The sequence below is a fragment of the Leguminivora glycinivorella genome, chromosome Z, assembly GCF_023078275.1.
Source record: "Leguminivora glycinivorella isolate SPB_JAAS2020 chromosome Z, LegGlyc_1.1, whole genome shotgun sequence".
In the NCBI taxonomy this organism is placed as follows: domain Eukaryota; kingdom Metazoa; phylum Arthropoda; class Insecta; order Lepidoptera; family Tortricidae; genus Leguminivora; species Leguminivora glycinivorella.
Genome location: NC_062998.1, coordinates 4,044,230 through 4,065,766, shown reverse-complemented (window position 1 = coordinate 4,065,766; position 21,537 = coordinate 4,044,230). Strand labels below are relative to the sequence as shown.

The 21,537-nt window shown below is 38.4% G+C and overlaps 1 protein-coding gene across 5 annotated transcripts in view; it reads right to left on the bottom strand.

The window, feature by feature from the left end:
- Positions 1–4,213: 4,213 nt before the first annotated feature.
- LOC125241056 (dual specificity mitogen-activated protein kinase kinase 7-like) overlaps positions 4,214–21,537 on the bottom strand; it is a 43,906-nt gene continuing 26,582 nt past the window's right edge. For 2 of the 5 annotated variants that reach the window (XM_048149340.1, XM_048149343.1), the window contains exons 15-18: positions 20,518–20,608; positions 19,245–19,351; positions 6,709–6,805; positions 4,214–5,992 (exon numbers count right to left, since the gene is read on the bottom strand). In XM_048149340.1, coding sequence (XP_048005297.1) covers positions 5,914–5,992; positions 6,709–6,805; positions 19,245–19,351; positions 20,518–20,608 — 374 coding nt within the window. In that variant the 3' untranslated portion in view covers positions 4,214–5,913. The remainder of the gene's footprint in view (positions 5,993–6,708; positions 6,806–19,244; positions 19,352–20,517; positions 20,609–21,537) is intronic. The other 3 variants (XM_048149342.1, XM_048149344.1, XM_048149345.1) reach the window with 2 other exon arrangements.

The following is a 21,537-nucleotide window of genomic DNA, read 5'->3' as shown; positions in this document are numbered from 1 at the left end:
ATACATTTTATTCTTAAATTTTTCAATCGTTACCAGACGATTATTAAATAAATACTTTAATAAATAAAAACTCTTACATGACAAAGATACGAAACCAGCCGATTACTATTCAAAGTAAAACGACGTTACAACGCGTTTAAGTAGTTTTTATTCAAATTTTCTAGTTGTTCATCATTTTACTTCGCCAGCATAACCCCTACAGTTAAAGTATGGTATCTCAGAGCCGAAGAATTTCGTTCATTGACAGCGTGGTTAAATAAGACGTGTCAAAATCTAGTCAAAGGTTTATTTTTCGCTTACCATAAGGAGTAGGTACATAGTTATACGAATGATGTGGAAAACCCTTCTATGTTACAAGCAACAAATGGGAATTTGTATCCCCAATGAAGCGTTTTTTAGATTTTATTGAAATTTGAAGTAATCTGTACGTTTAACTGTGGTTGGTGAACCTGGCCCAGCAAAGTCAATGTAAGTACGAAATTCTTCGTGCTTAGAAAACATACTTTAATAGAACATCTGTTTAAAACCTAATACATTTGGTCATAAAAAATAAAATTACATAATTACAAAATTTTACAATAAAAATAAGCATTGAATTTATCTCCAGAAATGTTTTAAATAAAAAAAAATATATGACATCTATAGAACATTAAATATATGCTTAATTACAATTAATAATATTTACAAATAAAAATCGGTTTGCACTTATAATCACGACACAATTGGATCGATAATGGAATCAGTTTTGTAGAAATGACATATGTCATAATTGTTCGATTCTTTTCTTGGTTACATAATGCAAAAAATACAGAAAAGCAATAATGATTAATATCTTATACCTTGGAGTCTCATCTCCAAATATTTGGTTGTAATCCTACGCTGGATTATAACCTCTATGGTACATCTTCTCAGGCCTCAATACTGGCTATCCAATTTTAAAGAGTTACTAAAATATAACAATAGACATTTGTATAAAATTGATTCCATTATTGACAAGTAACATTTGGAAGTAGTACGAGTTACATGGGAGCGAAAAACGTTGACACGTTTTACATGAACACTTCATAGTTTGTCTGATCTGATCAACATTTTGTGAACTGTTAACTATCATTGTTAGTATGGCCCCGTTTCACCACGATGACAATCCACCGTAGATTGCTAATCTAGTAGATATTTAAATTGAAACTACTGTCCATACTATTATTAGTCCACAAAACTTCACGAAATTGCCATTGTCAGTAGTCAAAATGTAAATGTGATAAAATAGGCGACAACGTACACTGAATCGTTGACAGTTGACAAAATTATCAGATACAACTGAATACCATCATTGTCTGGCGATGCTTTTTACTCTTATTAATTATTGTCAGATGTTTTTAGTATAGTAATTACTGCTACGTTTCTCGCTTCCCAACACTCGTTTGTTTGAGGAGCAGTGAAAACCAGCCTTGCATGAAACTCGATTATTTACACGATCAAGTAAGTCCAAGGGCAACGAAGACGGGCTAGTATTACGAACAACGTAAGCCGTTTTCGTTGTGCCTGAGTGTATTGCAGTCAGCTGCTTTGGTTTACACAGATGAGGGTGCAGACTTGGTTACGTCACAGTAAAGAATGAAGCAACAAACACTACTCGTATCTTTATATTTGTCTTTGGCTAAAAATGGTCTGATGCGCTATTGGAATACGTGCGGCCGGCCAGCGGCTAATATTATTAAAATCCAAACTTTTTCATAGATTTTAACTTCATAATAGTCGTAAATATTGTCCCATGAAGTTAAGTTTAGTGATGAGATGAGAGTGTTCTATCAAAAGCATTTTACTTAACGTATCCCTGTCAATACCCTCAACTGTAAGTGTTTAATGAGAACAAGTCCATGTCAAAACAAAATATTCAACAATATATTTTACAGAATAGTCACACATAAATTAGCACGCCACTAGGCCTTGTACCACGGGAACCCGACCCGACAGCAACAAACCAAGTTACTGTTATTATTGGGGTAATATAGTATCTTAACTCACGATTTAAGGTTAAAATACTTAAAATATTATCCATCAGTCAATTCATAACTGTAAAGGAAACACTATTGAGTTTTCTCAATCATACTGACATCGATTTTAATGGCCCCTCCAGTGCAAGGGTTAATATGTCATAATTTCACAGAAGTTTGTCGTTTAAAATAACAAAATCGTTGTTAACATAGCTTGGTGTGACTATACACGATTATTTCTTCCATTTTGACATGTAATCTGTGATATGGCTTTAGCTGTTCGGGGTCAAACAGCGCCATCTATATTTGGAGGTATGCGTTTTATACCTTCCTCATACAGCGAGTCGGGTCCCCGTGCAGTCCCATACAATTTGACTACGAACACGTTCCGATACCAATAGGTACCATAAGCTGATCTATGTACATACATACAGTGCTAAGCAGTAATACTTCATTCTTAAATTTACATGGTTTGACTTTAAGTGTAATACATTTATATACACATAGAGATATATGGTTTGTGGTAGAGAGAGTATTGAAAGAGGAAGCCCTTTACAATGATTGCAAGTCAAAGAGTTGTTAATGGTAGAAGTGGTGTACCACAGTGAAAATAAGTAAACGCCGTGTTTTTTTTTGTTTTCCGTTAAATTCGACACGCAGTTAGGTTCATCATCAGGAACCAAACTGTATATAGCTTTTTGTTAAATTCGAAAAAAAATTTTTTTTCCTTCCATACATAATAAATGGATTACTTAGTGTGAGAGGACCTTAATCATAACATTAAACACTGTCATCCGACACTGTCAATTTTATGTACTTTTCTGGCCTACATTATACTCATTACTTTTATGGCCAACAGCGACAGTTGTCAACATGACAAAACAGGGGCCAGGTTTACTAGAAGTGACAATGCAAAAACGGACTAGGCAAATAAATTTTCTGTATAACATATGTATTACCCTTAAAGGTCGCAATAATCTAGGCGTGTGTCATCCTAACTCGTGTATAAAAGCGAACCTCGTAAAGCGCGGGCGCCCGGCCCCAATTTAGTGTAAGGCCGATATTACACTATCACCATAGATTAAATATACGAAGATCATACCATCCCATACATTAAAATGCGACCGCCTAAGAACGCGCATTCACTACACCACACATAGATAGCGCCACAAAAAAATGCCTTGTTGCCATCGTTTATTTGTAGATTGGCGTTAAGTGTCACTTTCGAGCCATAAATCTATGTCAAAAGTGACACTTAACGCCATCTAAAAGTTTAATCAAAAGCTACAAGACATTTTTTTGTGGCGCCATCTATGTGTAGTGTAGTGTATGCGCGTTCTTATGCGGTCGCATTTTAATGTATGGGATGGTATGATCTTCTTATATTGAATCTATGATCATAGACAACATGCCGTCCTTTTACTTCACGTTGGAGAAAAATGGAAGCATACAGACCTATTATAGTGTACTTTCGGCCTAAGGCCTGAGTGCGCGCTCATATTGGGCATTCGGCGTGCATGTCAAACAATTGAAGCTCATACAAGTGTGCTGAGTTCATGCGGCATAGCGTGCACGCCCACTGCACGCCACCGACCGAGCGTTCACTCAGGCCTTACACTTACAAATAGAACACTCGTACATTGTGTCTACACAAATCAATGCATAGGCCATTATTTGAATTGCTTTTATTCGAATCGGTAGGGTCACAAAAACTGCCAGCGTTATCGTCGACCGACATTTTAGTGTTTGCGTATATGTATATAGTATGAATTTTCTGAGATGAATTTTTGGGTTGTGCCGTAATCTGTTAAACAAAAGCCTTTGTTTCTATTATTCACAGCGGCTAGCTCCCGTTTCCACAGCACGTGCTAAAGTCTCGGTGTAGTTAAAAAGCAACTATCATGATAACAATAAGGTTCAAATCCATAAAAAGCCCTTTCGGAGATAACACGTTTTGTCATCTTCAAAAAAAGTTACCTGCATACTGTAAACTGTTTCATAAATTTGAACCTTATTGTTATCATGATAGTTGCTTTTTAACTACACTGAGACTTTAGCACGTGCTGTGGAAACGGGAGCTAGCCGCAGTGAATAATAGAAACAAAGGCTTTTGTTTAACAGATTACGGCAAAACCCAAAAATTCATCTCATAAAATTCATACTATACCAGCCCCTCTAGCACAATTTGCCTTGTCGCGCGCGAGTCCATACTTGAAGTCGCGCTTGATGTATGGACTCGCGCGCGGCAAGGCAAGTTGTGCTAAAGGGTCAGATCATGGTTGACGCTGCTCGCTCGCAACTTTCATGGCCCTCGAATCACTTGTATCTATCAACCGCAATATTCTAATAAGTCTTAACTTGACATAGTTTGTACTAAGTCTAATAATATACAACTTTTAGCCTAACTTGTGAATCACTTGATATAACTTGGAATCGCACAGCGATAAGCGTACCGACATTAGTCTCTAGGTATAATTTGTATAGAACCGGTTAAAATAAGGGGCGTAATGTATAGTTTGATTATAGTCCCTACACGACTGCAAAGATTTTCACCTTGATGACATTTACTCATCATTTACTGTACAGTCAGTTAGAAGGCCCTTAGTGAATATTTCTTGAAAACGAATGTAGGTTTAATCAAACTACACATTAACATTACCCAACTGTAAAACGTAACAGCCTACTTTGACTCATGTAGTTTATGTAAGTCTTTATTTAATATGTCAAGTTCATACGGAATACTTTTTTAATTCGCCATTTCTTGGGTTTTACAGACACAAATAAAAATAATGTCACGATATTTTTTAATGATGATTCATTTCGTAAAAGACATGTATGTTACGTACTGCCTATTGATAATATGTGAAACTGGGAAAAATCATATGAAGATGAGACTTACCTGCAAAAACTAAGAAATGCGAATCACAACATGTAAGTAAATAAAACCTTTATATATGTGAGTTTGACTTAATTTAGTTGAGACTTAATTTGACATAACCATAACAAGCTTGCCCATTGGCTGAATTCGACATAAGCTTGACTATCTATTACACAATAAAATAATCATGTCATCACAAATAACAGGCCCGCCTGTGACCTATTTCACCACGGTGACGTTCACGTGGGACTGACAATTCTGTGCCTATTTCTGAGTCGATAAAAATTTAATGTCCTTGTTGAACAGGCAATCAACGGGCGAAGTGACACTGTGGTGAAACAGGTTTTGTTATTTCAAATAGAGTTTCGAAGAAAGCGGAGCCTGCTTCCACTTTTCATAATCTCACAGTCGAGTATGATTACAAATTTATAACAAGCTGTAATGTCAAACGATAAAGGTAGTCGTCCACATGTCCGTATCGCATTTACACTTGTGTGTGACTTTTTATACAAATACACATATAACTCCGTATAGATAAATAAAACCTAAGAAAAAAACGTTGGTACCTCGGAAACATCAAGAGAAATGTACGGTTACCTATGATTGATTCTCGGATAGATGGCGCTAATATTAATATTTGATAACACATACCAAGTTAAGAACATGGGCCAAATTATCAAAACTGAGGTTCATTGTAAAGCCTCCGTTGCATTGTGCTCTGACTACATTCTATATAGGATCCTCTTTGATAAAAATAATACTAACACATTCACTACCAGACAAAAACTGGCGCACCACCGCCCGCTTGTATGGCGACAACCCGCCCAGCGGGTCGTCCGACATCTGAGCAACGTTCACGAGTACCAGGCGGGTTCTTGAAGTGTTAAATGCGATGCGGGTGTACGGTTACCCTCAGCCTAATCTCATGTAAGGTTAAGGTTACCTCGAAGCGTAACAGTGACGTGGCTCTACCTAGGAGTCCTAGGGGGTGCAGTACGCGACGCGATGGAGCCACTTGTCGACGTACCACATGTCGCGGGGCTAGTCCGCGGGGCGCGGCGGCGGCGCGCGCGGGGGCAGGGGCGACGCGGGCACGCTCCAGCTCTCCGCGGGGGCCCATCTGGTTTACAACAGGTTGCCGATGTTAGTGAAACGAAGTGCCGCCGTAACGGGATGACATATACTTACCTCCTTATTCATAAACGTTCACTATAGTTAATAGTTATCAAGCCGATAAAGTTCATTTGTCCCTTTCTATCACACCAATACGTCGGAAAGGGATAAACCAACTTTACCGGCTTGATAACTTTAGTGAACGTTTATGAATACGGGGGTTAATATTTAAAAAGTAAGATAAGTTACAACCACTTTACACTACACATTTGAATGTTGTTTTCTCCATATTAAAGATTTATTTAATCAATTGAAAAATTAAAAATAGATCGATAGATAGATAGCGTTTATTGTAACGGGATCTAGATTTCTCGGGAGTAGGAGTCTTACCTGTTTAACTTATGTCGAGTGTCTATCTCCAATCTGTCTATGAAGGTGCGTCGGTAATAATGACGAAGTCGTGGTAATTAAACTGCAAAACGGGTTTGGAAATGTTTGTACAAATCACCTGTAAAGATCTGGCAAGACTCCATCGTCGTATATGAAGACATCTGTATGATTTTCCGGTACTGTTCGATATAAGTAATCAGAACCGCAATCACCTGCTTCCTGCCTCTTGGCCTCACAGTCTCTTGAATGGGGGCTATATAACTAGCTAGTGTCTCACCTGTTGTGTCCCGTGTGATGCCACTAGGCGTCACATACAACTAGCTAGGGCCTCACCTGTTGTGCGGGTGCTCGCGCCTGCCTGCAACGTGATGCCACTTGACGTATCCGCTCAGCCTCCTCTTGAGGAGTCCGGCGAGCGAGTGCAGCCAGCCTGCGACGCGACATACGGTCACGCCCCGTACCGCAGCGAGAGCTCTTTGGTTTCATCGCATTATTTAATCGTTATATAATCTTTAATAGGTATTGGAAGGGATTATGACAAGGATAAGGAGGTAAAGTCGACTGTTAGAGATTAGCCAGGTCCACACTGAATCGCGCGCAAAACGTCCGTACTCTTGCACGCACGTTTGACTCGAGTCAATTGTCTCGGCAATTGCCTTGTTAAGGCGGTGGTAATTTTGACGTAAAAAAATGTAGATTAGGCACTGGTCCCACCTCGAGCTAGTAAACTATGAGCTATTGGCTATAAAAACGAACAAAAGATAAGCATTCCAGTGCAAATAAAAGAGACACGGCGATTTTGATAGCTCACCGCTGGGCGAGTAACTATAAACATCGCCGTGTCTCTTTTATTTGCACGGGAGTGCTTATCTTTTGTTCGTTTTTATAGCCGATAGCTCATAGCTTACTAGCTCGCGGTGGGACCAGTGCCTAAGTCATCATTGTAGAAATAAAACTATGAAAATTGACTATATTGCGTATAATGAATTCATAATACATTCTGACATTTCAAAATATTTACAGCATGCTGTAAAGAGTTCGAAAGGTCGGGATGTAATTATAAATTCATTATACGCGATATAATCCGTTTTGCATACTTTTATTTCATGAATATCTTTCGCGCTAACCGAAGACAATATTACATCATTTTAGATTTAGTAATTATGATAAAGTGGGTAAGGAAAGTCATAAGTTGGGTACTGATTAACAAGATGCTAGTGTATAAGGGTTAAACTCTATGACTTTAAAAAAAGGTTGCAGTTTTTAGGGTTCCGTAGTCAACTAGGAACCCTTATAGTTTCGCCATGTCTGTCTGTCCGTCCGTCCGTCCGTCCGTCCGTCCGTCCGCGGATAATCTCAGTAACCGTTAGCACTAGAAAGCTGAAATTTGGTACCAATATGTATATCAATCACGCCAACAAAGTGCAAAAAGAAAAAGTGGAAAAAAATGTTTCGTTAGGGCACCCCCCCTACATGTAAAGTGGGAGCTGATATTTTTTTTCATTCCAACCCCAACGTGTGATATATCGTTGGATAGGTATTAAAAAATGAATAAGGGTTTACTAATATCGTTTTTTGATAATATTAATAGTTTCGGAAATAATCGCTCCTAAAGGAAAAAAAAGTGCGTCCCCCCCCCTCTAACTTTTGAACCATATGTTTAAAAAATATGAAAAAAATCACAAAAGTAGAACTTTATGAATACTTTCTAGGAAAATTGTTTTGAACTTGATAGGTTCAGTAGTTTTTGAGAAAAATACGGAAAACTACGGAACCCTACACTGAGCGTGGCCCGACACGCTCTTGGCCGGTTTTGATTATTAAAATCGGCGATTAGATTCTCATGCCTTCATTAAAATGCTTAGAGCCTTAGATGATATTACGTCAGGGACACGAAAATGATGGAACTAACTTGTCACAGATATAACAGGAAAAGGAAGAGATCAAGGAATTACACAATAATCGATGTTTTCGAACCAAAGAGCTGCGCATACTGCCATGTGCCCGGTTGTTAGCGATGACGATGATATGGACATGGAACCTACACCACGCTAGAAGCAGGCCTGATTGTGAGCTCACATACATTAAAAAACTAACCTCCTTGGGGTTTCCCCACACCTATCGACGGGGAATCGACGCTGGTCGACCGAAAATAGCTCGTTAGTATGAAAACGCTTACGCCTCAGCCATGACATTGGTCTAAGCGCAACAGCGGCGAGCAGCGGCCATACATTGGAGCGAGACAAAGCGATGGGACTTTTCATTCGCACTTATGGCTGCCGCTCACCGCTGACGCGCTTAGACCAATGTCGTGTCGTTGTCGCTGAACGCATACGTACGCATCTTCATACTGACGAGCGATTTATGGTCGGCTAAAGTAGATTCCGCGTCGATAGGTTCGGGGAAACCGTTATTCATAAACGTTTAATACTTGAGAAGCATATAATAATCGTTTGTCCCTTTCTATCGTACGAAGACGTCGGAAAGGCACAGATAATTATTATCAGCTTCTCAACTTTAGCAAACGTTTATAAATAAAGGGGTAAGGCGTTTCTCGGCACGGCGGTTGTACAGATGCAGTGCATAATAGTTTTCTATCGTATTTTGTTTTGCTAATCCGGTCAAAGTTAGTACTTCTTGGACTGCGACTGACTGAAATGGCATGATATCGTGTGTTTCCATGAAAATACGAAGGAAAAATATTTCGCACTATTTCTGTACGTATATTGGCTGGATTATAACTTGCCATATAGTTATACCAAAAAAAATAATGTTTCGTACAGTGAACCCACAATCAACTCAAGTACCACTAGCCCTCAAGCATAGCAACAGAAGACTGTAGATGAAAGGAATATTTTTTAGTTAATTAAAATACTGATAAAAGTCAATACGGCTTCATATTCACATAGGGGTTTACGAGTACACACTGGTTAGAGCTTGTTCCGATATTACACCTGCCACGAGGCATATATGAACTAGAAATATACACTAACCAATGTCCCAAGACCCAATGCGAATCCCAGAAGGTATATTATATCCTTATGTCACACAGGCTTTCCCCAAAGCTATAGACGCGAAATGGGCTTTAGCCGACCAAAATCACTCGTTACTATGACGCGTACGCGTCGTTGAACGCATCCGTACGCATTTTCATACTAACGACCGACTTTTGTCCGGCGGAAGCCGATTCTTATGGGTACTGATGTGCCGGACGAAACTTTCCAAAATTCTAAAATTTTCACATAGGAAAACTTCGGAACCTTTCCATACTTTGTATTTACAATCGTATGGATGGAAATTTTCCATTTCATTAATTTATATTTGCTTTATTTTTCGTTAAAGTTTCGGGAATTTTTCAAGAAATTTAAGATTTTTTTGGAAAGTTTCCGCAACTTGCACATCACTGCTTATGGGGTTGTATGTACTTATGTAATTATGTCAATATTCATCAACTAAGAAAGTAAATAATACTAGCTACTTTCCTTCCACAGTCTTCGATTCCAGCCCGTACTAGCAAGGTGTTAAGGTGTATTTAGTGTGGCAAGGCGGGTGAAGAGCAACAGATGGGCAGGCGATGTGGGGCGCGTGAGCAAAGCGAGGGACGCTTGGACAAACGTCCGCAAATGTTTGTCCAAACATCCGACAGAAATACAGTATACACAGGGTTTATACAGTCAAATACAGGCTATGGTTAGTGATTGCAATGCGATTTTTCTACGCTTTATGGTCAAGAACACAATGCCTGATCAGAAATATTTGACTACGCGCCATGTTGCGGAATTTCATTAAAACTTTTTTCTTCATACTATACTGAACTGTCACCGCATACATCAGAATAACAGCGCCCTCTTGACAATAGTCATATATTTCTGGTCAGGTTTTACATAAGTTATGTGTGTATAATTAAATTTGACATAAGTTTAGTCAAGTAAAAATAACTTGACTAAACCAAGTCGATCGTACGTAAAATGACTTGCATTGCAAGCGCTACCCATTTAAAAATGATAACACGCTAGCTTATATTAGTGAGAGCTAAACACATGTACTCTTGAGAACGCGATACTGTGTACTGAAAGCCGCGCACTGGGCAAAACAAAAACTGAAAAAAATGGAATGTTTCTATCCGTCTTTCCATTAGGCACTGGACCCGCCAAAAGCGAGTATGCGATGAGCTATCGTCAATAGAAACGAATAGAAGATAGTCGCTCTCCTGTAAATAAAAGAGACGCGATGATAGCGTGAGTTATAATTCGTCGCAGAGTGATGAACTATATAAATCGTTCGCTTTCTCTTTCATTTACACGGGAGCGACTATCTTCTATTCGTTTTTATCGACGATAGCTCATCGCTTACTCGCTTTTGGTGGGTCCAGTGCCTTACACAGAAGCAACAGAAACTTTAATTAGGTTTTAAAATGTCTTACTAAGTTACCACATTGACCTAAAATAACAAGTAAATAGTTCACTTAAACCAGTACACAGGAAGGCGTTCTCAAGAGTAGTTCTGTACACGTTTAATACTACGCTGGCAGACATGTCATTATACTGCAATACGGTGTATTTTCGGCATGTAGCTAGCGACAGGTAGGGATGCGAGTAGATGAGTTCTTGGAACGTTCAAATTGCTTTCACATTCCTGTATAAATGGACGATAATCGTTTGCTAAAGAGATACACTAAAGAATAATGTCCTGCGACACATCTCAGCGAACAGTCAAACGTACAAGTCGATTCATAAGAGCTGGTTAGAAGAGAACGAATGACTGAATGAAAATGTGCATGAGAGTGACATTAACCAATAAAATGGCAGCTCTTGACAGTTACGACCGTATACCGTACAGGTGTTACTCATAAAATCATAATTGTGTTAATTCCATTCATGCCAACTCTCATGAATCGACCAGGGGCCTATTTCTCAAAACTGACAAGTTACAAGCGGAAGTCTCTTTCCAACTTGTCATATGTACAGTACGATTAACATCAGTTAACGATTCGGGTTTTTCTATCTTGCTCGCACTTATGCGATCGCGATAAGAGCCGAAGCCGAATCGTTAACTGATTTAAATCGCACTGTAACTTTCAGTTTTGAGAAATGGGCCACTGCATAAAATGCTTTCGCTAAGAGATATCTAGGAACTGCGAGATATTACACGCACAGACACACACCGGCGACAATAGCGACAATCTAAATGAAAATAAAGTTACAAGTTAGAAAATCGTAAACGTCGCGCCATTTTACTCGACGTTTAGAGACAGTTTTATTGGAAAGTGAAAACAGAAAGAACACTAAAAGAACGTGTTTACATATACTGTATATACAATCAATCGGAGGTAGAGAATAGAAATGACGACTACATAAAAAAATGGCATTCTGTTTAGTCCGTCAGTTAGATCGTCCTAAAATACTAAACACATTTTTCGCTTTTTCTAATTAATGAAAAAATAAAAAGATATAGAGCATCAAAGTTCCGGAGTGGAGCTTGTGACGTCACTTCTAAGTAAAAATTGTACCTAGGCGTGACGTCACGCGAAACTTCAACGCACTGCACCGTCGTCATTTTTCGTTTACGACAAAAAAGAAAAAATACGTGTCTAAAATTCTTTGATAATCTAACTGACAGACTAATTAGTTTTTTTTAGTCGTCTCGCCTATTGTCGAATTGTGATTAGAAAATGCCAAGCACAACTAGAATATTACACTTGAGCCTGCAGTCAGAGTGACATTGAAAAACGAACTGACAGTTGGGAACAAAATGTTTGTATGAGCTACTGAGATAAGGGTCTATGTCTCGAAGGGCAAGACTAATATAATACCACAGGTTCGACTGGAGGGTAATTTCAACGAATCGATATTTTTTCCATGTTTTACAATTTTTAGAACAGTAAATAAAGTCACATATGGCACACCTGCTTACTTGAAAGTACCTGCCAGTCGAAATTGTCCCCCTGTATCTTATTAAATTGAATAAAATTTGTAACCATTTCAGTTAAGATAAAAAAATAATATTAAACGGAAATATTTAGTAGACCTGTGGTAATATTAGTCTTATACCATTCTTGAAGAGGCCCTAGAGAGCCGAGAGCTCACACCGTACACGTGTAGGACTGTGGCAATAATGACATGGGTGATATTGTAAAATGAGTGTGTGTGTGCACATTATACTCAATTAAGCCATGCGCGGATCCAGGGGGTCATGGGGGTCATGACCCCCCCCTGGAGCCTAGGCTGGCCATACAAATAGACCACGTGACCCCCCCGGGGGGGCTGGGCCTTTACCACGTGACCCCCCCCCTGGGCACGGAGCTGGATCCGCGCTTGAATTAAGCATTTAAAACAGACAGTTAAGTTTAGGTGCCTCTAAAGCACTGAAGCTATGAGCTATCGGCTATAAAGACGAACAAAAGATAAGCACCCCCGTGCAAATAAAAGAGACACGGCAATATTAATAGCTCACCGCTGGGCGAGTAACTATAAACATCGCCATGTCTCTTTTATTTACACGGGAGTGATTATCTTTTGTTCGTTTTTATAGCCGATAACTCATAGCTTACTAGCTCGCGGTGGGACCAGTGCCTAATTGGCCGCGATACATCATATGTGGTACGCTCCTATTGGTGCTTTATAAAAACCGGCCAAGTGCGAGTCGGGCTCGCGCACAAAGGGTTCCGTAGCAGCAAATATAATAAACCAATAACTTAACCAAAATTACAGTTAAATCAACCTATCTCAAAAACTATAAGAGATACTTTGATCAAACCAAAAATCGTTGAAAGAGTTAATTAGCATGCATCACCTCTATTTTTTTTAGAATTTTATACCCCGTAGTTATAAAAATAGAGGGGGGGGGACATACTTTTTACGACTTTGAGAGCTGATATCTCAAAAACCGTTCACTTTAAGAAAAATGTTTTTTAGAAAACTTTATATCATTTTAAAAGACCTTTCCATTGATACCCCACACGGGTATGTACATCGAAAAAAAAATTTTCATCCCTCAGTTACATGTATGGGGGGCCCCACCCCCAATTCTTTTTTTTACTATTTAGTGTCATAATTTTGTAGCGGTTCATACAACACATATTCCCATCAAATTTCATCACTGTAGTACTTATAGTTTCCGAGTAAATCGGCTGTGACAGACGGACATGACGAAACTATAAGGGTTCCGTTTTTGCCATTTTGGCTACGGAACCCTAAAAAAGCTTACGAAACTAGCCGAGCCCGACGGCTGCGTTTAGGTATTGCAATAGGAATACGATTTTATACAAGAAAAGGTTGCTCGTTCGAATTCAACAAGTTGTGAAAATTAACACCGATACTTACAGTACACGTTTACTTCAACAAAAAGGTAAACGTGGTGTGATCTGTTTCATGTGAATGAAAACTGTTTTTGTGGGGTGATCTAAAATGAAATGAATCAATCTAATACTGTACCGTCGCTATCAGATATATCGGAGCGGTCAAGGACCAAGGTGCTTACAAATATCTACAAACACGGCTATTGTCAAGTAGTTAGACCGATAGTCCACTATCATATGTTTATCATAGAAATATGATCATAGGTCTGTATGCCTCCCTTTTTCTCCAACGTGAAGAAAAAGAATAGCATGTAGCCTGTGATATTAATAAACATATGATAGTGGACTATAGGTCTTGGGGCGTATTCAGATATTTTTAAACGCCCGGCCGCTCCGATGTCTGATGGCGACTGTAAGTGCGTTTTCACATTATCCGATCCGATATCGCATGTCGGACCGATATCCCATACATTACAGGCGCCATCTTGGATTTTTTCCATTGAAATCCTTCCGACATCCGATATCGGATCGAATAATGTGAAAACGGACTAATGCTAACGAATTGTTGTGTTTTCTCTGTTTCCTTTTAGACCGCATAGACATCAAAAAACAATAACAAGTATGGTATGTAATGTAGTATATAAATGTGCACACATCCAATCATTTCACACCACACTTATACACACACAATTCTGGCTTTCGAAGGTTGAACACAGTAATCAATACCACAAAGACGATCGATTCTATTTACACATATTCATAGTTGAATTTCAACCGTCTTTGTGAGATTCAATAACTATACACGGCAACACTTATTTATACACTGTACTAAGATTGGCCGAACGTGTTTGCCAAACGCTTCCATATTTGTAACTAGAAACTGTACTCAATGAAACTGGTAAAAAATGGCGCCTCAAAAGTCTTCACTTATCTCACGTCGGTCATCGACAACAAAATATGTCAAACGAGAAAAGTAATTCTTTGAAAACGTATAATCAGGATAAATATATTCGATTTTGGTGGGACCAGTGCCGTGTGGAGATGACAACTGTCACTTTGACAAATACCTAAGCTCTGAGAAAAATGAGTTCAACGTTCGTCAAGCGTTCGACATGTTCGGCAGCTCTGCTCTAGAGGATCAAGTTAGACAGCGGTAGCGCTAGTGTCGCCGGGTATTTCGCAGCTATCCTACTCTAGCGTATCAAGTTAGACAGCGGTAGCGCTAGTGTCGCCGGGTAGTTCAACGATCTTCAGCTCGAATGTAGATGACAGCGGTGAGAAGCAGCAGTATTGGAACGTGGGAGGCTGGCCACCTCGGCGGAGAATACAGAGTTATAATAAAGTCAGAAAAGCGGATTTTTTAGGACTTTGGTTAACCTTTTAAATACTTTGATTTTTTTAACGAGCCGTGCTTTTGTCGCTTTTAATCGTTTGACAATTTCGTATGACATTTGAAACAAGACGTTAATATGACAAGGTACAGAAATCATCACTTCTTATGCCGGTAACTGTAGGTTATAGTAAGATTTGCCTTATTTATCAGACTCCGGGCTTGACACGCTTGTGTAATATAATTTATAGCGGCGGCGCGACCCTTTCGCACTTACGATAATTGTGTCGCTTAACTTCAAACCTGGGTAAATCCATTCTGCTTTAAGGTTGAATATATAAAAAATATAATCTGATCTGAAAGATAATCAACCTTATAGCAGAATGGATTTACCCAGTTTTGAAGTTAAGCGACACAATTGACCTGACTGGTACCTGGGCCATTTTATTCAAAGTTGTCCACCCCGAAAAAAGTTGATATGAAAATGAAACCGATAGAAATTTATTAAAAGCTATTTTTATAGATTCTTTAATAAATAAATTTATATAAAATATAGAAGGTTCACTTGACTTTTAAGTAATTAATAAAAAAAATATGTTTTTGTTGAGTTGAGGGGAAGCGAGTGTTCCGTTCCGCAACCATATTTAATCGCAGATAATGTAAATATAAAAGGTTTGGGAATTTTACAATATTTTTATTATTCATTCTAAAATAAGAAATGAAGAAATTACACTTTCATTTTCACATAAATGCGGACTACTATTTTTTTAAACCCATATATATATCCGTTCCGTTACTTTCAGTACAAAATAGAGGAGAATTTTTAAGATTACTAATATTACTATACTGTTTCACAAGTTTATAGGATGCCATCACTTGTAATCAATAGTTTAAACGTTACTATTTCAATATAAAATAACGGAAACGTAGTTTAATAACAAATTGTATTTAATTTTTGCAAATAAAACTATTTGAAACATGGGACAGTAACGGATCTGACTGTATGGGTAACGGATGAAAGCTAAGGTCTCGTCTACACTTGAACGTGGGTACCTAAGACCTCCAAAGCATATCGCGAGTAATGACTAAAACAACCGGAGTGTGTAATCCGTGATTGATTACCATATTTTAGATGAGTTAGTTTTAATCCCATACGTTTTTCTTTTATTTCCCGCAATCAAATGAAACTAAAACATCACATTAAAACCACGTGAATACCGCTTTATACTTCCATTCCGATACGTTTTTCTTTCCGCCTATACGAAACCAACGATCTAGTATCGGATCGGAAGTAACGGAACGCTACCTCCGGCGATATTTTACTTAATTATTTATTAAATAATCACAAATCTTGTTTTTAATTGGCTTATTTGGTTTCAATATTAGTACTTTGTTTTAGGAATCGATGTTAAAAGGTTGCATATTACGTATTTACCCGCAAATTTGGTTTCGGGAGGTGGAATGAGAAAATGTTACCCCTGAGTACGAGCTACTTTGATGCGTGTTTGGCGGCAACTGGCAAATGCAAGATGACGGTATTGAGTAGTTTTAAATTAATTTTGCCAATCTGAATAAAATGCTACCAAATGTTAGGAACTTTCTTTTAATTTTAACAGTCATTCTGCGGTTTCGGAATGGAAAATTCCACAATTACCAGATTCCGTCTCGGCAAATTATACTTAATTTTAAATAGTACGTTTATTTATTAACATGAAATATTTTATAACATAATAGCGTATAACTCAATCTTTTCAAATTATGCCGTCATCAATATTTAGTACAATTAGTTATAGAATAAAATCCATAACAAAAACGATATTTGACGTGGGACAGCAAAAAATTGCCCATTTTTTATCACATTATAATTTTTAACAAATACATAATTATAATAAAAATTTAAATGAATATTCTAAATTACTGTCAACTAAATTTGGGTTCGAATAAAAAATAGTCTTCATTAGTTTAGACTCTTTAAATACGCTAAATATTATATCAAAAGTATGGGACAAGCCAAAAACGGGGTGGACAACTTTGAAAAAAATGGCCCACCTACCTAGTTTACAGTTGTTGTTAAAAAATTAAAAGGTCTTATAAAATACGCTATTCTATTATACATATTTTGTATAATTATTCTCTTTACGCCCACAAATAAATCTTTAAAAGACAAAAGACACCTTGATATATTTAATTATATCAAGGTGTCGGTTCTTAAAAGCCTCTGAGCGGTAGCTAAATATAACTCTGTATTCTCAATATATTATATAATATAAAACAGTACAATTTAATTAATATACATTGGATATATCATATTTTATAACAATTGTATAGATCATATTCTAAAAGGCAAAGTATCAAAGCTAATTACAAATATATAAAACATTTTACATCAAAAATATTTCTTAATACTTAGGACTTTTAGAACTGATGGATTATATAGTTTTGTTAAAGTAAATTTTACATAAATTCTATGACATCATTAAAGTATACTCATTATAATTAACTGTATTTATAGAATAAGTGTTGAATTTAAAACTAAAAGCTCAATAGAACGGCCGTCCGGTTTTGATAACATAACTTAAATTGTCTAAGAAATAATAATATATTCCTATTAGTGTAGTCTATTGAGCATTTTAGTTTTCATGAATGTCCCAACAAAAGCGAGAAAGCGGCGAGCTGTCGGCGATACGAACGATCACAAGATAGGAGCGCCCGTATAAATAAAGAGACGCGATCATAGCGCTAGCGAGTTATAGTTTATAGTCTTAGGCACTGGTCCCACCGCGAGCTAGTAAGCTATGAGCTATCGGCTATAAAAACGACAAAAGATAAGCACTCCCGTGTAAATAAAAGAGACACGGCGATGTTTATAGTTACTCGTCCAGCGGTGGGCTATCAAAATCGCCGTGTCTCTTTTATTTGCACGGGAATGCTTATCTTTTGTTCGTTTTTATAGCCGATAGCTCATAGATTACTAGCTCGCGATGGGACCAGTGCCTTAGGAACTATGTATAAATCGCTCGCTCTCTCTCCTTTATTTACACGGGGGCGACTATCTTTTGTTCGTTTTTATCACCGATAGCTCATAGCTTACTCGCTTTTGGTGAGACCAGTGCCTATAGTCAAAGATATTTGATTGTATTAGATGTTTGTGTTACACGCTGTTAAAATTCAGATTCTTCGTGTATTTATACCGTGTATACACGGTGCTCGTGAGGAATTGCGAGAGGTATTAACCACGCATTCCTGAGGCCAAAAGAAAGATATTTTTTATATAGTTGAGGAAATTTTGCCCAAAAAAATATATTTTTAACTATTTTTGAATGTATTTTTACATAAAAAATAAATAATAATAAATAAAATATTTTATTGAGCAAATGTACCGTACAGCCAGATGTGTAGGTCCCTGACTTCTGAGCTAGGTAAAACCTGTGTTACAGAAGTCAGTGTCCTCTCCCAAATTTAGTTTTAACATAAAAAGATTCATAAAATTGGCACTAAAAGTGAGTTTTGACGTTTTTCTTCTGAAAACCTGATTTTTGAAAGGTTTTACTTCTCACTTTTTGACATCTATCAATGATGATAGTGAAACTATTCTCCATAATGGCATCAACGTCGGTAAAAAACCCGTTTGTACAATAAGAATATTTTTTTTCAATTGGTAATAACTATGAAACTAGGCGAAATCCCGAAAAGTATAATATTATGACATTTTAGTCTTAAAATTTGTATTGTAACATATGTTTTTGAATCCATTTCCATAAGAACAATTAAATTAATATCGTTTCTTAAACGGCTCTCGTCTTAAAATGGGATTAGGAATCATCATCCTCCTTGCGTTATTTCGGCATTTGCCACGGCTCAACGGCCCTGGGGTCCGCTTTGACAAGTACGTGCGACTTTCGCTCTGGAGGTCGCGGGTTCGAACCCCGGCTCGCACCAATGAGTTTTTCGGAATTTATGTGCGAAATGTCATTAGATATTTGCCAGTCGCTTTTCGGTGAAGGAAAACATCGTGAGGAAACCGGACTAATTCCAATAAGGCCTAGTTACGCTTCGGGTTGGAAGGTCAGATGGCAGTCGCTTTCGTAAAACTAGTGCCTACGCCAAATGGAATTAAGAATATGCTGTTAAAATCTCTCGCAAAACTGCAACGAGAATATCTAATCAGAGTCCCGTATGTAATTTGACACATGTAACACAACCAAACGGTTTATCTGGCGGCGACACGCGGTCGTGGCGTACCTTGGTCGTCGTGGCGGTGCCGCGGCGCGTGCGGCGCGGGCTGGTCCGTGCGGAACCCGTTCCGCGGCTCCGCGCGCGTCAGGCTTTGGCTCCGGCCTTCCGATAACCTGCCGGACATACTGGTTCTTAGAAACAACAGTAATAACCAGTGATCGGAAATATGGGAGCAAAACTTGCTAAGTGGACATTATAGAGTGAGTATTGTAAATCTTGGATTCAGGTATAGAATCAAATTTAACACATTTGATTTGAAAATAATTATCTTGGTTTTTTTTTACGTCAGTTCTAAGGTTTTGTTAAAGTTTTGCTCCCTTAGTTCCGATCACCTCAAACAGCCCACCACGTGCGAAAACAAATGAGTAGTAAATTTTATTTGAGAGCACAATGAGCAAACTGGTGTTTTATCACGCTAGGTCGCGCCACTGTCACTAATTACTACATAATGTAGTGCGAAAAGATTTGCTGTCGTATTGTTACGGAAACGTACGAATGTGTCATGCTATTTCAGTCAGTCTCAGTACAAGATGTACTGACATTGACTGAACTAGCATAACAAACACAAACGTTTCCGGAAAAATACGAAGAAATCCCTTTTCACACTACATCTGTACTGGCTTTAGCGTCTCTTTCAGACAATTCATGGTGCAATGACCGAGAAACATCGAGTTTAGCGGCTAAACAGACCTATGCGAGACCGACATACTTTGACACATAACCGACAAGGGAAGCTTGCAACCGATCGCGACGTTTCGCTACGGTGCCTTCTTTCCCTTTTGTTTGCAAGTGCCGGGGACCAGGTCTCATCAACGATTTTGCGACCATCTCTCAAATCACATATTTAACTATTGACAGAATTTTTCTGGCTGGTCAGCATACTGTATTCAGTGACGTCATCTTCATCTATCCTAACCCTCCAGTGAGCCTCATTATAACCTTGGCAATTTAGGCACTGGTCCCGCCTACTCGCCCAGCAGTGAGCTATTAATATCGCCGTGTCTCTTTTATTTGCACGGGAGTGCTTTATGTTTTGTTCCTATTTATAGCCGATAGCTCATAGTTTACTAGCTCGCGGTGGGACCAGTGCCTTAAACGCCATAATAACCAATAAGTAATGGCACTCTACATCAAATGTTTTTCAAAGATTAAAAAAAGAATACACAAAGACTTAGCGGTCAAAGAATTAAGTCATATAGTTAGCTTAACCGTCTGTGCCCATCTACACCCACACAAATAGTATTCGCAACAAGTAATAGTATCAATCATTCTGTCTCACCTCGCGTACCTATTGTTGAGCAGGAGCGGCGACGGTGGGTGAGGGTGCAGCCGCTCGTGCAGCGAAGGCGGCTCCAGGTCCACTCCGTTTGCTGAAACACACACAAGCATCCTTATTGCAAATTTGCACACATAGTCTTAGTGTGCGGCCTGAGTGAGCACACATTCGTTCCATTCGTGCCAGCTCGTTTGAATTAATGTACCTGTACAGTCAACCAATTGGAACCCTAGGCCACTCTACAACCATGTCAAAATGACAAGCAGTAAGAGATTTCTGACAATCTGATTTATAACGTTCCGATTCCAATTGGTTGCCTGTGCATGATCAAATTTGATGTGTTCGCTTGATATTATCACTCCTCAATACTTATAAGTTAAGCGGCCCGCCTCGGCTACGCACGGTGATCCATACTAATATTATAAATGGGAAAGTGTGTGTGTATGTTTGTTTGTCCGTCTTTCACGGCAAAACGGAGCCATATAACGACGTGATTTTTTTAAGTGGAGATAGTTGAGGGGATGGAGAGTGACATATGCTACTTTTTGTCTCCTTCTAACCCCCCACTTCCTTATGAGGAGGGGTGGAAGTTTGTATGAAGCATTCCTCAATTTTCTAATTTAAGGCGAGCAAAGCCGCGGGAAAAAGCTAGTTAAATTATAAAAATGATGATAGTAAGTCATCCGTAAAAGATAGACATATGCCATCACGGACTTTATTGTACACATATATAAATACAAAGAGTTGTAGCGCCACAGGAATTAAGTAAGTAGAAGTATATAAGTACAATTTCACCATACACTGTTTTGTTATAGCTCAGGCGGTATGGGCAGCGTATTCGATTAAAGACCTTGAGCAGCGCCATTTTTAGGGTTCCGTAGTCAACTAGTTACTTACTTATTTAACAAATATCGTCAAGCCTAAACCTATAACCTTCCTCAAGAATCATTCTATTCATACGGTAGGTGAAATCCAAAACACAAATTCGTTTAGTAGTTAGTTTATCGCGAACACACACACACT